General features: G+C 39.2%; 1 protein-coding gene across 1 annotated transcript; it reads right to left on the bottom strand.

The window, feature by feature from the left end:
- Positions 1-2,891: 2,891 nt before the first annotated feature.
- eif4ebp3 (eukaryotic translation initiation factor 4E binding protein 3) lies at positions 2,892-10,306 on the bottom strand. The gene is made up of 3 exons (XM_053648169.1): positions 9,406-10,306; positions 6,609-6,773; positions 2,892-3,290 (listed from the first exon to the last, which is right to left on the bottom strand). Exons 1-3 carry the CDS (start codon positions 9,536-9,538, stop codon positions 3,259-3,261), a joined length of 330 nt encoding a protein of 109 aa, XP_053504144.1. The 5' UTR covers positions 9,539-10,306; the 3' UTR covers positions 2,892-3,258.
- Between the last annotated feature and the right edge of the window lie 2,158 nt (positions 10,307-12,464).

Genomic DNA, 12,464 nt, shown 5'->3' on the forward strand with positions numbered 1-12,464 from the left:
CAAAGAAATTGAAGACAAATTGAAGTTATAGAAAGCGCTAACCCTTTTAGCGTGTTGGTAAAGTTTGCCTATCAACGTCCTGTTAACACAATGAATGGTTAATTAACCAATGTCATGGTTACTTGGGGCAACATCCAAAACTGGACAGGTGAAGATCGGAAAAAGACTTCCTGGTCTTTTTCCAGTCTTCAACTGTCCAGTTTATGCCCACTGTAGCCTCAGATTCCTGTTCTTAGCAGACAGGAGTGGAACCCTTCTGCTGCTGCAGCCCATCAGCCATAAGGTTCGATGTGTTGTGCTTTTTGAGATGCTTTTCTGCTCAGTCTGGGAGACAGAACCATTCAACAAGGTGTTTCCACCCATAACTGTTGCTCCCTGAATGTTTTTAGTTTATTGCACCATCCTGCATAAACTCCAGAGACTGTTGTGCATGAAAATCCTATGAGTATTTTTGTTTTTCGCTTGAATGCATGTTGTAAAACAAATTAAAGGTGTGTTTTATTTTAGAGGTATTCCTAGACACAATAATAATAATAATTTTTATATATTTTATTGATATATATATATTTATATTTACACACACACACACCTTAGAAATACTTGTGAATGCTGTGAATCTTTATAGTTTATTTGTTTTTCTGGCCTGTAAAGTAGCTCTCCTTCCATCTGAAGCTTCTAAGCTCAACCACGTTTCTAAAAAATGTAACCAACAAGGGTTATATAGTTTCAAACAGTGTGAACTCAACTGTTTGAAGGGGAAGGCTGGTCAATTTCTTCTTTGTATTTGCAACTTGCATTTGCTGGCAGGAAAGGGTTCTAAAAACTACAAATTGTTTCATTAATTCCGGACATTTTCATTCAAAATTTGTGATGAAACTTGCAGGGTTTTTTGTGGTCTTTTGGGGGGAAAACTACTTGAATCGGCGAAAGTGTAATTGCAGGAAATTGTTTTGCACTACCTTCCACAGTGATGTTTGTTGGTAATTGAGGCCTTTTAGCTGTACTCATGTACTCATTACATCTCGGTGTAATGACGTCACATGACGCATCTTGGCCCAGATCTGCGGAAAATCTGCAGTAAATTAAAAAAATTGCAAGCTCCGAAGAATAGTTTGCTTGATTATGCGTTAATTCGTATGATCACAAAATCACTAAATCCTGGAGGAACTAAATGAAAGAAATGTGGCATAAAAAAGGACAGCAATTATCCAGCTCTAAAAATGAGGTCTGGATTTCATAGTGTTGTAAAGAGAGGTGTATCCTCTAACCTTGACGCATGTGTGTATATGTGTTTGTACATTACAACTTTGATGGCTGACTGTATTTTTAAATGTGCAGCTAAGGGAAATTTCGTGATGGTGCTAGAATGAGCACAGCCACCCACAAAGCAAGCAGTTCACAAAAATACAAGGTCATAAATTATGTAATTAATTATCAGCAACATGATGTTGAGAAAGTTGTACAAGTAAATGTATCCTTTTGTATGTGTGCAAGCAGAACAGAGTATGAGCTCTTTCCAAGAGGAAGTCAGAAATGTGAATCAGCTTTGAAGACATGTGCGGTCCTCAAGATTTCTTTATTATTTTTTTCACTAGAGATACCAGTAAAGGAAAATTAGCAACTTTACCTAAAAGTTTACCTAAAAATAAATAAATGTGAACAAATTGAAAACTACATTGTCATACCAATCACTTCTAACATTCAGATAGGAAACAAATTAAAGGCTGTGAGGACATTTTGCTAGCATGGTTTTGGGTCCACTGCAAATCAATACAACATTCTTTTTCTTATCAACTTTATCCTATGTCGAGAAACATTTCTAACCTGATGGGAGATGTCATCTCTTCTAGGATGACAATGCCCCGATCCAGGATACGAGGACTCCTCGGAATGGTTTGATGAGCATCATAATGATGTAAACATATTTCCAGATCTTGAGCCAGATGAGGTGGTTCAGGCACCTGTGTAGGATGCCTCCTGGACGCCTCCCTGTGTTTAAAATTGATTTTACAAGGTACACTCCCCAAAAAAAAAATAAAAATAATAATAATTAAAAAAAAAAAAAAGGCATATTGAGAGAAGATCACAACAGAATAGTTGGGAAGGAAATAATAAATAGAAGAAAAAAAAAAAAAAAAAAAACACACACATCAGATTAACCAGTAGTAAATATTAAGGTATGGTTGATTGAGGTGACAAATCCATCCAACCACCCACCCATGTTTTAACAGTCAAATAAATAAATCAATCAATAAATAAAATCAATGTACCACCTCAGTAAGCGTTTGTACCCCCAAAATGTACTCAACTCCATTAAGTCAAAAAAGCCCCACCAAAACACTAGCATGCAGAGGCCATTAACAGAGCAGCTGTCATCCATACAGACCATTAGACGAGCGAGTCTACTCCATAAAATTAGCTCTACCTGCATCTGACTCATTCACCAAGTTGCATAGTTTGCCTATGGTCATGCAGTTATGAGTCAGTGTGATGCTGCTGCTATTTTGCACTTTTCCTTCAGGCTACTGCAGACAGAACACCCTTGTCCTGTTAGTGCAATGCAGAGTTCTGTTAATACACATTGCAAATCATGGGGAAGGCTGTGTAGGTATTAAAAGCTTTAAAGGAAAAAAAAACAATCAAGAAGTTTACCAGTCATGCAATAGCACATCCTGAGGGGGATCACATGAGAAACGTGTCAGCCACCTCATCCAAGTCATGCTATACACACACACACACACACACACACACACACACACACACAGGTTTATCATTAACCACAACATAAAAGCTGAAGCGCGCAAAAAAACAAAACAAAACAAAAAAAACCCCTCACACAAAATAAAAATTAAAAACAAACGAACAAACAAAAAAAAATCAGTCACAAGTGCTGTGGTTTTTTCAGGTTTTATTTAACATAACAGTAGTCAATACAGAAAGTTTCCACAAAACGAGGTACTGACTAATCACCCTAACAGGGTTTTAACTCTCCACTTCAGCCCATCGGAGAACCAGTATAAAAACCTTTACTGGAAAAATCCCAACATCTGTCTTTCAGATGAGTGTAACATTATAATAAAATAAAGCAGAATTTAGCCTCATGATAACTGAAGTTATTAAATTCCCACCTGCATTCTTCTGCAACTTCATCTCCGAGTGTTTTTCAATATAATACAACACAACGTTGGTGTTTCACAAAAGAAGAACCCCATAGATTCTCGGCTCAGACAACTTCTCCAGAGGAGCCGTATCGCACTCTCAGATGTCCAGGACAAATTGACTGTCATCAACTGTGGAAAGAGAAAGTAGTGTGATTGAGTTCAGAGCCTGGGGAAAGTGACCTCTCAGTGTGAGTCATGCTCTGCAAGTGGTGTATAGTACACAGAAAAGTTATAGGAACCAACTTTCCAAGAGATCACATGCTTTTTTTGTTTACTTTTCTCAGGAAAAAGTTACCTAGTCTCCACAAAAGGTGACCTTAAGATTAAGTGAAATGCGATCAACAAATTTCCCTTTACTGAGGGGAAAGAAGAAAAAAAATGCATTTACTCCAAACTCACTTATGTTAAGGGAGCAAAATTTGCCATGCTCTATAGGTGGGAGGAGCATATTCTTTCTCCAATGTCAATCATAGTTAGACTAGCCAATCGCGGGCATCTGTGTGCAGAAGAGAGCAGCTATCACTTTCCTCCAATTGTGTTATGCTGCCTTGTGTCGCATCATGAGTTTGGAAAGATGCAGTTGGCTGGCTACATGTGTCTCAGAAGAAGCAAGTGTTAGCCTTCACCCTCCCCTATTAGCAGCTGGTGGATGGGACTTTGCAAACGACCATAATGGAGATGAAATGGTGGGGAAAATCACTTTTTAATTCTCGAGTACATTTACAAGTTCATTTTTGGACACATAAAATCAGAAGTTTCAGTCTAATCTCGCACGAACACCACAAGAGTTTTACTGTATTATGCCAGTGTTTCAAAGTGGATAAAATGATAACACTTTTTTTTTTTTCCTGCCAGTCCGTTTCATCCCAAGACCTTTATTGCTGACGTTTTGTATTAGCGTTTCATACCATTTTTAAATAATAATTTATTAGCCAACTGCCCTTAGAGATCCATTATAATCTTATCAATAAGTATTCACAAAAAAACTAATAACATGTGAGTAAGTTTAACAATAAGTCATGCATGCTGACAAATCCAAACACCTATTCTGAAAGAAATAATGTATAGAAAGAGAATTTGGGTTCTACAGTAACAATTTATTTTAGGAGCACAGTCAAAAATTTAAGAGCAAGTTTAGTTGTTTTTTAGAAATGGTAACGTTAATGTGCCACAATATAACACACAAGAAGGCATGAGAAAACTTGAGCTTGTCAAATATGACAGAATTTAGGAACATAGTGTGAGCCATGACACATTAATTTACCTTCTGATAAACTAAATGTAATATTTTCAGTTAATTTTACAGACTGTATGCAAAAAAAAAACAACCGTTAACCTGTTCCACCTTGTAAACAAATACAAAAAACCTCAATGTTCAGTCTTTGAAGTCTGCTCCTCTTAAATATATATATAGCTACACTATTAGACATTTCCCACTGTCATGGTTCTAGGCTGGAGTCAGTTCTCAAACCGCTCTGTGTATATATCTGAATAACCTCATATAGGATGTGATTGGGTGAGTTCATTTACCTGACAGATGCTAAGCGCTTTAGTTTAATGGCGTTCATTACTGATGCTCCGATCAGGATTTTTACAGCCGATACCGATTTCGTCATATTGCTCGACCAAAACCAATCCAGATACCAATCTTTTTTTGTCTAAGCTTTAATCAGGAGGTCCGTCATAAACAGTTAAATGTAAAATCTGCTCATGGTCACTGTTAATTGAATTAAAATAATGGAGTATAATGAAAAATAATGACAAATACTGTTGGTTAATTGATAAGCATAAAATATTTATTTTTAAATATCTTAAACAATAGAGTCCTAATTAAAAGTACACTAACACAAACATGATTCATATTAGGAAAAAGAAGGCTAATGGCCTTTTAAGGAAATAACCTACCAAGCTTAATATCAAGTTGATATTAAATGCAACCCACTATAATTAAACATTATTTAATTTCTCATTTTATTTATATTTTATGAGTTTATTATGTCAATTTTTTATATTAAATGATTTATTTGTAACTAAGCACATTTTATCACTTTATATTTAATTCGTTTTTTGTTTGTTGATCAGTTGTTCCTTTTAGATAGGTTCCCCAGTACAGTGTTGCCATGTCTACTGATAATATGGTTTTTGGGGGATTAAATCAAAACACGAAAACTGGAGTTGACTTTTCTGAGTTTAAATTAAGTGAATGCGCTGTGTATTAGAGTTGGTGAAGGAAGAGCGGCAGCGTACTATATGTTTGCAGACTGAACAATTACTACTCTTGATTATGATTGGTGAGAAATTTTATTTAATAAAGAAGTCTGAATTAAACCCCACCTTGTAGCATTAGCATTATTATTAGTTTACTGGCCCCCGACGTGTGTCTACACGAGCAGGTCATAGTCGCAGGTTCAGGTCATTTTGCGTGATCAGTAAAAGATGGCAGTTTGTGAGATCAGCAAGTTGAGAGAAACAGATGATATACAGAGTTACTCTTTTCATCATAATGGCTTCTTTGCAGCATTTACACACTTGTTTGGTTGACTGAGGTGATGAAAAGCAGTGCGGAGGTAGCTACGCGCGGTGTAGCTAGATGCATTTTGGAGTTGCAGTTTTTATTCCAATTGTATTATACAACTTCGAGCAGGTCACTCGCACCTTTTTTCCATAGTCACACAAAGTACTTTTCAGTCGCAAATGTGACTGAAATTGTCACACTGTAGAGCCCTGTGACAGTGAGAAAAGAAGAGAATAAAGGCCCTTTGACACTGAGCGCTAAAAATGTGAAGCGAATCGCTGACGAACAGTGCTTTCACACCAATCGTAAAACAATTGATCGCCTTCAGCTAATTCACTCCTGCACGATAGGCGGCGCTGACCAAGAATGCATTTTACGCCTGCACACTAGGTGGCGCAACACACTATTCAGCTGATCAACCTATCGTCTCTGACCACTGAGAAGAAGAATCACTTAAATGTTGGCACGTAGAACCACAACACAAACTCAGGAAGCACAGAAAAAGAAAGACAATGGATTTCGCTGTGACTTTTATCAAAAAGTTATCTGTTCTCAGACAGCAATGACAACAAGAACTCAACATTTATTCTCTTCTCTCTTCCAGAATACATTTCTTCTGTGTTTACAGTGGTTTTCAAAACAGCTTTCTGTGCTGTAGTGCCATCAATCTCGCCCTTTTGTGCAACCGCAGCGGCTCCGGGCACATGATCTAAAGCTCAAATGTAACTGGATGGCTCGTTTCATTGCTGGGTGATGGGTGGGAATAATCGACACACTGGTTGAAAAAAATACTAAAAATCTCGCTTTGTCGCGCTGTGATTGATCACGCCCGCTGTGAACAGCTGCATAGGGATCTATTGTTTCCATTCAAGAGCATCGTACCTTCACGTCGTTTAATTGCGCTCAGTGTGAAAGGCCCTTAAGAGTCTCACCGGGGACGTCTTGACTGTCCTCGTCCTGCTCCAACAGCTTGTCCAGCGGGTGTGTGGACTGCATGGTGACGCCTGGAATGTGAGGCAGACAGCAGGGTGGAGTCCGTGCAATCGGCGAGTTGCGGCATTCCAGGAGAAATTTCCTATCGTAGATGATTCTGGTCCCTGCAACCATTTAAACAGTGTTTTAATAATCAAAAGAAGGTCAACATGCATCATACAGAATTGCTTCTAACGTGTGCAAGATCGAGCCAAATACAAATTATGGTGTGTAGAGATGACAAGGTGCTTGGGCTTGATTTGCATTTCACTATGCCTTCCAAAGTCTGCACAGTGTTCGTTTGAAAGATATAGGAAAACATGTTGCATAACAAGTAACAAGGCTGGTGTGGTAATCGGAGAGAGAAGGGCTCATTGGGCTGCTGTGCAGTAGAGATTTGAATAAACACAGTGGTTCTGTTTATCTGATCTGTGCTGCCCTATGAACACTAACTACTGGGAAAGTAACTACTGCAGTGGGAAAGGAAACATGATTATAGAGTATTACAGTGGCAGTAAGGAAACATTTATCCAGTTAGAGTAGTGGATTAGGTCTGGGTATATCTAGATATACTAAATGAATCGTAATATAATTGAGTATTATCAGGATTTGACACTATGATATTGGTGAGCTTAGTAAAACCTAGCAAATTAGCTATTGTTAGGTTGTCACATGCTCCACATTAGTGGTTTAGTCTTATTAAGGTTCATAATTATAAATGTGAAAGTTCTAGCTTTCTAAAGAAGTTCTACTTGAAAAGAAACTAAACAACCCTGTTCTGGGGTTTTATATCAAAGAGTTTTGAACCAAAGAACTCTTTAAGGTGCTAGATCAGACCTTTCTTTCCAAGAGCATAAAGTGCAATGTGAAAGAAAGGTATGCAAAATTCTAAAGTAAATTATTGTGCTTGTAAATCTGCTGACTTGCTAAACAAGCAATTTCCACACTACAAGCAAAGACTCCATTTGTTACCTTTGAAGTTCTTAATCTTAGGATTAAGGTTATTTCATGAGCACATGCATGTATGACAACCTTTTCGACAAGCCTCCTGGAAATGTTTTAAGGGTTCAGAGATGACCCAAAAGGACCCTCGAAGAGATTGTATAGTGTTTATAGAGTGCCGGTCTCTGAATGTTATTATTGAGGTTGAGAATTCATTACTATCGTTACAAATCATCACAAGCAAGTCAGGCCGGATGTTGCTTTTGCAACAGTGCCAAGAGATAGGTTTAATATTACTGAATTCTGAGAAGCTCATCAGAGATACTCATCAGGATGTTTAAAACTGTGAGACTCAGCTGGTGTAACAACTGGCCCAAAATTAACAAAACAAGGGTATCATGAAAAATGAAATCTTTTTTTTTTTTTTTAAAAAAGAAGTGGGACATTCAAAAATGCTTAAAAACAAAAAAAGCTTAACAAATACAATGACCAAACCGCACCAAATCGTTACATTTAGTTTATATGCTCAATCTTTCTATATTAGACAGTAGTTATAATCAACAATGTGTAGGGGAATTTTCTTGTTTCTCATGGGTTTTTGAATTTTAAAGATGCGTTAAGGTAAGATCTACCAAAAGAAATTACACTAAACTCACAGGACAGGTACAAACACAGTAGAGGTGAAGGCGAAACATTAAAGATAACATATGCGATTTAGAAGAAGAGCAGTTTGTTGAATTGTGGCCGCAGACAGCATGTCTCTAGAATGTCTCATCACAGTTATATCATAACAGAACAAAAAGGAGACGCGACATGGAAAAAAAAAGGATAAATTACAGCGTCCAGGTGTGCAGCTAGCTAATTAGTATACAAATGCTCTGTTCGTGGAGTTTGTTTAATATTATGACACAAAGAAACCATTTTTAATGACATGAACACGTTATCGCACTGTCTGTTACAGAATTCTTACTAGGATCATCTCGTACAGTGCGACAATTAATAATCGTAAAAGACCACTGGTGTAAAACCAGCTTAATTGAGTTTGACATTTGAAATATTTTTACACCCAAACTCGACCATGTTCACAAAGCTCTGCCTCAGGATCCACACTGGCCTGGAGAGCATCTGATTGGCTCATCCAAACACAAACAAACCAGCATTCAGGATTGGAAATCAGTTTTCCAAACAGGAATTCTCAGCCACTCCTCCTAAGGCCAAGGCCTAAACCATCATTATATTTTTGAATGTTCTACAGATCTTTCATGCTTTTTTGCACAGTTTTTTTAATGGACTATTGCACCTTTAAGTCATGTTAAATGGTTTCTTATACAGGAATTAGTTTATAATGTGATAGAGCTCAACAGGAAACTGTGCCTTTTATTTTGGATCAAGTATGAGATCATTCTTTTGATAGTAGACAATTGTTATGATAACTACATGAGAAATTGAACGTTTCTAAAAATATATATATTTTTTAACGTTTTTTCCTTGTTTCTAAAGAGCCTGGAAATGAAATGTGTTGTTTTTGGATTAGTCTCATCCTTTTGGCAGTGGACAGTGTTTATGAGAAGTGTGTAAGAGATGTGGTGTCGTCTGATCGTTATTTATGTAGGCTACATTAAGCATTTTAAAATGTCCCACGTGAACTTCATCGGGAGCGCTCAGTGACTTGTCGGTGACGCGCAAAAATAATATACAATTGCTGGCTACGGACTAGTTAGTACTTTTTCGTGTAAATTAGATGAAAAAATAAATAAATAAACCTCAAACCTGCTTCTGAAGAAATACAGACATGAGATGTGACCGTTTACTTGCCTCCAGGGGTGATGGAGAAGACTGTGCCGCCGGGGGTCTGGCTGTAGGAGCCGGGGAGAGAAGACCAGCACTGCGGAACTGAAGCACGGCTCGGGATGGGGCAGCTCGACGACGCGTCACAGACAGTCGACATGATTTCTACTCGGAGAAAGCAAACTAAACGAGGCCGGGTAGTTAACTCTGAAAAGCGACAGGCTGAACAGTTCGTTTTTCGAGCTCTACACGTTGTTTACGAGTTGTTACGAGTTCCCAGAAGTACCAGAATAGCAAAGCAGACCGGAGATACCTGTGTGTATTTGTGTGCGCTGTGTTCAACACACACAATGTTCACTCCAGCCCGCGCAGTTTTGGAACCTGTATTGAGGGGCGGAGCCTAAGGATGACGCAATGTTTTGACATGTGATTTGAAGTGATTCTATGTCATATCTCAGTGTTGTGAAACTGCGTCACGTTACGGTAGTTTATAACTATTTTTTCTCCCGCTCCAGAGAAATGAACTGTCACTGTCACCACTGACTTTCAATGTATTCTATGGCCTTCAATAAATCAGTTTTTCACTTTTTTTGCAGCCAGTGGCCCTTTTAACTGCAAAATATTTAAATTTGTGCAATTATCTAGAGCTTTTTATTCATTTCCAATAACAAAACACATTACTTGACATTATTTATACTCCAAACATGGACCCCCAGGGTGTGGTTTCACACACACTACTTTGAGAAGCACCCATATGCCCCCAAAAAGCACAACGTTCCAGGTCAAACATGGTTGATTCACTAATGCCTTTGTTTTCCGGGCTGAATGTGTAAGCAGCTATATTTGAGGCTAGAAGGCAGGCTTTATTTACATTAAACACATACACATGTAGTGTGTGGTACAAAGCACAACCTAGTTCGGAAGGAAGATAAGGTCAGAGCACAGGGTCAGCCGTGGTTCAGCATCCCAGAGCGATGCATGTTAACAGCCCATGTTGAAGTTTGGTGGTGCTGGGACTTGAACCCTGAACCGGCAGCCCGTAACCATAGCACTTTCTTCCTGGATGGTCTCTGCTTGCATATTCTTCAGCGAGGAAGCACAGTGCACGGTGTAGTTACACCTAATTCCACACACAATTACATACATCATATCTCAGCAACTGTTCGTGCTAATCATCAGACCGATATCATTAAAGTGCTCTGTTACAAATCTAATGTCTAAACCGCTGGCAACAAAAGTGAGTACACTCCTAAGTCAGGGGTGTCCAATCTTATCCACAAAGGGCTGGTGTGGGGGCAGGTTTTCATTCCAAACAAGCAGGAGCCACATCTGATGCCACCTGTTTAAGCAGTTGATCTTGGCTTTCAATAGACTCCGGAGTGACTTCTGATTGGTTGGAATGTTATGGAATGTTGGAAACTTATTAGTGTTACAAGGTCTCAGGTGTGAATGGGGAGCAGGTGTATTAAATTTTGTGTCATCACTCTCACACTCCCTCATACTGGTCACTGGAAGTTCAACATGGCACCTCATGGCAAAGAACTCTCTGAGGATCTGAAAAAAAAGAATTGTTGCTCTACATAAAGATGGACTAGGCTATAAGAAGATTGCCAAGACCCTGACACTGAGCTGCAGCACGGTGGCCAAGACCATACAGCGGTTTAACAGGACAGGTTCCACTCAGAACAGGCCTCGCTATGGTCAACCAAAGAAGTTGAGTGCACGTGCTCAGCGTCATATCCAGAGGTTGTCTTTGGGAAATAGACGTATGAGTGCTGCCAGCATTGCTGCAGAGGTTGAAGGGGTGGGGGGGTCAGCCTGTCAGTGCTCAGACCATACGCCGCACACCGCATCAAATTGGTTTGCACGGCTGTCGTCAAAGAAGGAAGCCTCTTCTAAAGATGATGCACAAGAAAGCCCGCAAACAGTTTGCTGAAGACAAGCAGGCTAAGGACATGGATTACTGGAACCATGTCCTGTGGTCTGATGAGACCAAGATAAACTTATTTGGTTCAGATGGCGTCAAGCATGTGTGGCGGCAACCAGGTGAGGAGTACAAAGACAAGTGTGTCTTGCCTACAGTCAAGCACGGTGGTGGGAGTGTCATGGTCTGGGGCTGCATGAGTGCTGCCGGCACTGGGGAACTACAGTTCATTGAGGGAACCACGAATGCCAACATGTACTGTGACATACTGAAGCAGAGCATGATCCCCCTCCCTTTGGAGACTGCACCGCAGGGCAATATTCCAGCATGATAACGACCCCAAACACACCTCCAAGATGACCACTGCCTTGCTAAAGAAGCTGAGGGTGAAGGTGATGGACTAAATCCTATTGAGCATCTGTGGGGCATCCTCAAACGTAAGGTAGAGGAGCACAATGTCTCCAACATCCACCAGTGCCGTGATGTTGTCATGAAGGAGTGGAAGAGGACTCCAGTGGCAGCCTGTGAAGCTCTGGTGAACTCCATGCCCAAGAGGGTTAAGGCAGTGCTGGAAAATAATGGTGGCCACACAAAATATTGACACTTTGGGCCCAATTTGGACATTTTCACTTAGGGGTGTACTCACTTTTGTTGCCAGTGGTTTAGACATTAATGGCTGTGTGTTGTTATTTTGAGGGGACAGCAAATTTACACTGTTACACAAGCTGTACACTCACTACTTTACATTGTAGCAAAGTGTCATTTCTTCAGTGTTGTCACATGAAAAGATATAATCAAGTATTTACAAAAATGTGAGGGGTGTACTCACTTTTGAGAGATACTGTATATTCCTACAATTACCTCTAGGAACTGGCACCAGGAACACTCAAAATTAACTACATGCTTCAGTATCTATTTGGGCATCACAATTTATCCCAGGCTTATAATTTAAGGATTGATAGCTCACAGTGTAAATGTGTAAGTTGCGGTATTGGATCTGTACTGAGCAGGTAGTATGTAATAAACTGTGAAGCACTTTTGCAAAATAAAATTGTAAACAACATATTTTCATCTTCAAAATGACACAGTTTGGTGACTGATAACTCCCAAGTATCAAGTAATCAATTATTTTTGTCTCTCACCAAATTTATTATTAGCTATA

This window comes from Ictalurus furcatus, chromosome 18 (genome assembly GCF_023375685.1).
Source record: "Ictalurus furcatus strain D&B chromosome 18, Billie_1.0, whole genome shotgun sequence".
Lineage (NCBI taxonomy): Eukaryota > Metazoa > Chordata > Actinopteri > Siluriformes > Ictaluridae > Ictalurus > Ictalurus furcatus.

Excerpts from the sequence above, each read along its gene's own strand:
- eif4ebp3 (XM_053648169.1), bottom strand. The coding sequence starts at position 9,538 with ATGTCGACTGTCTGTGACGCGTCGTCGAGCTGCCCCATCCCGAGCCGT. Across the intron at positions 6,774-9,405 it reads CTTCTCCATCACCCCTGGAG|GGACCAGAATCATCTACGAT; the intron begins GCAAGTAAACGG and ends AAATGGTTGCAG. Across the intron at positions 3,291-6,608 it reads GGACAGTCAAGACGTCCCCG|TTGATGACAGTCAATTTGTC; the intron begins GTGAGACTCTTA and ends CTCTTTCCACAG.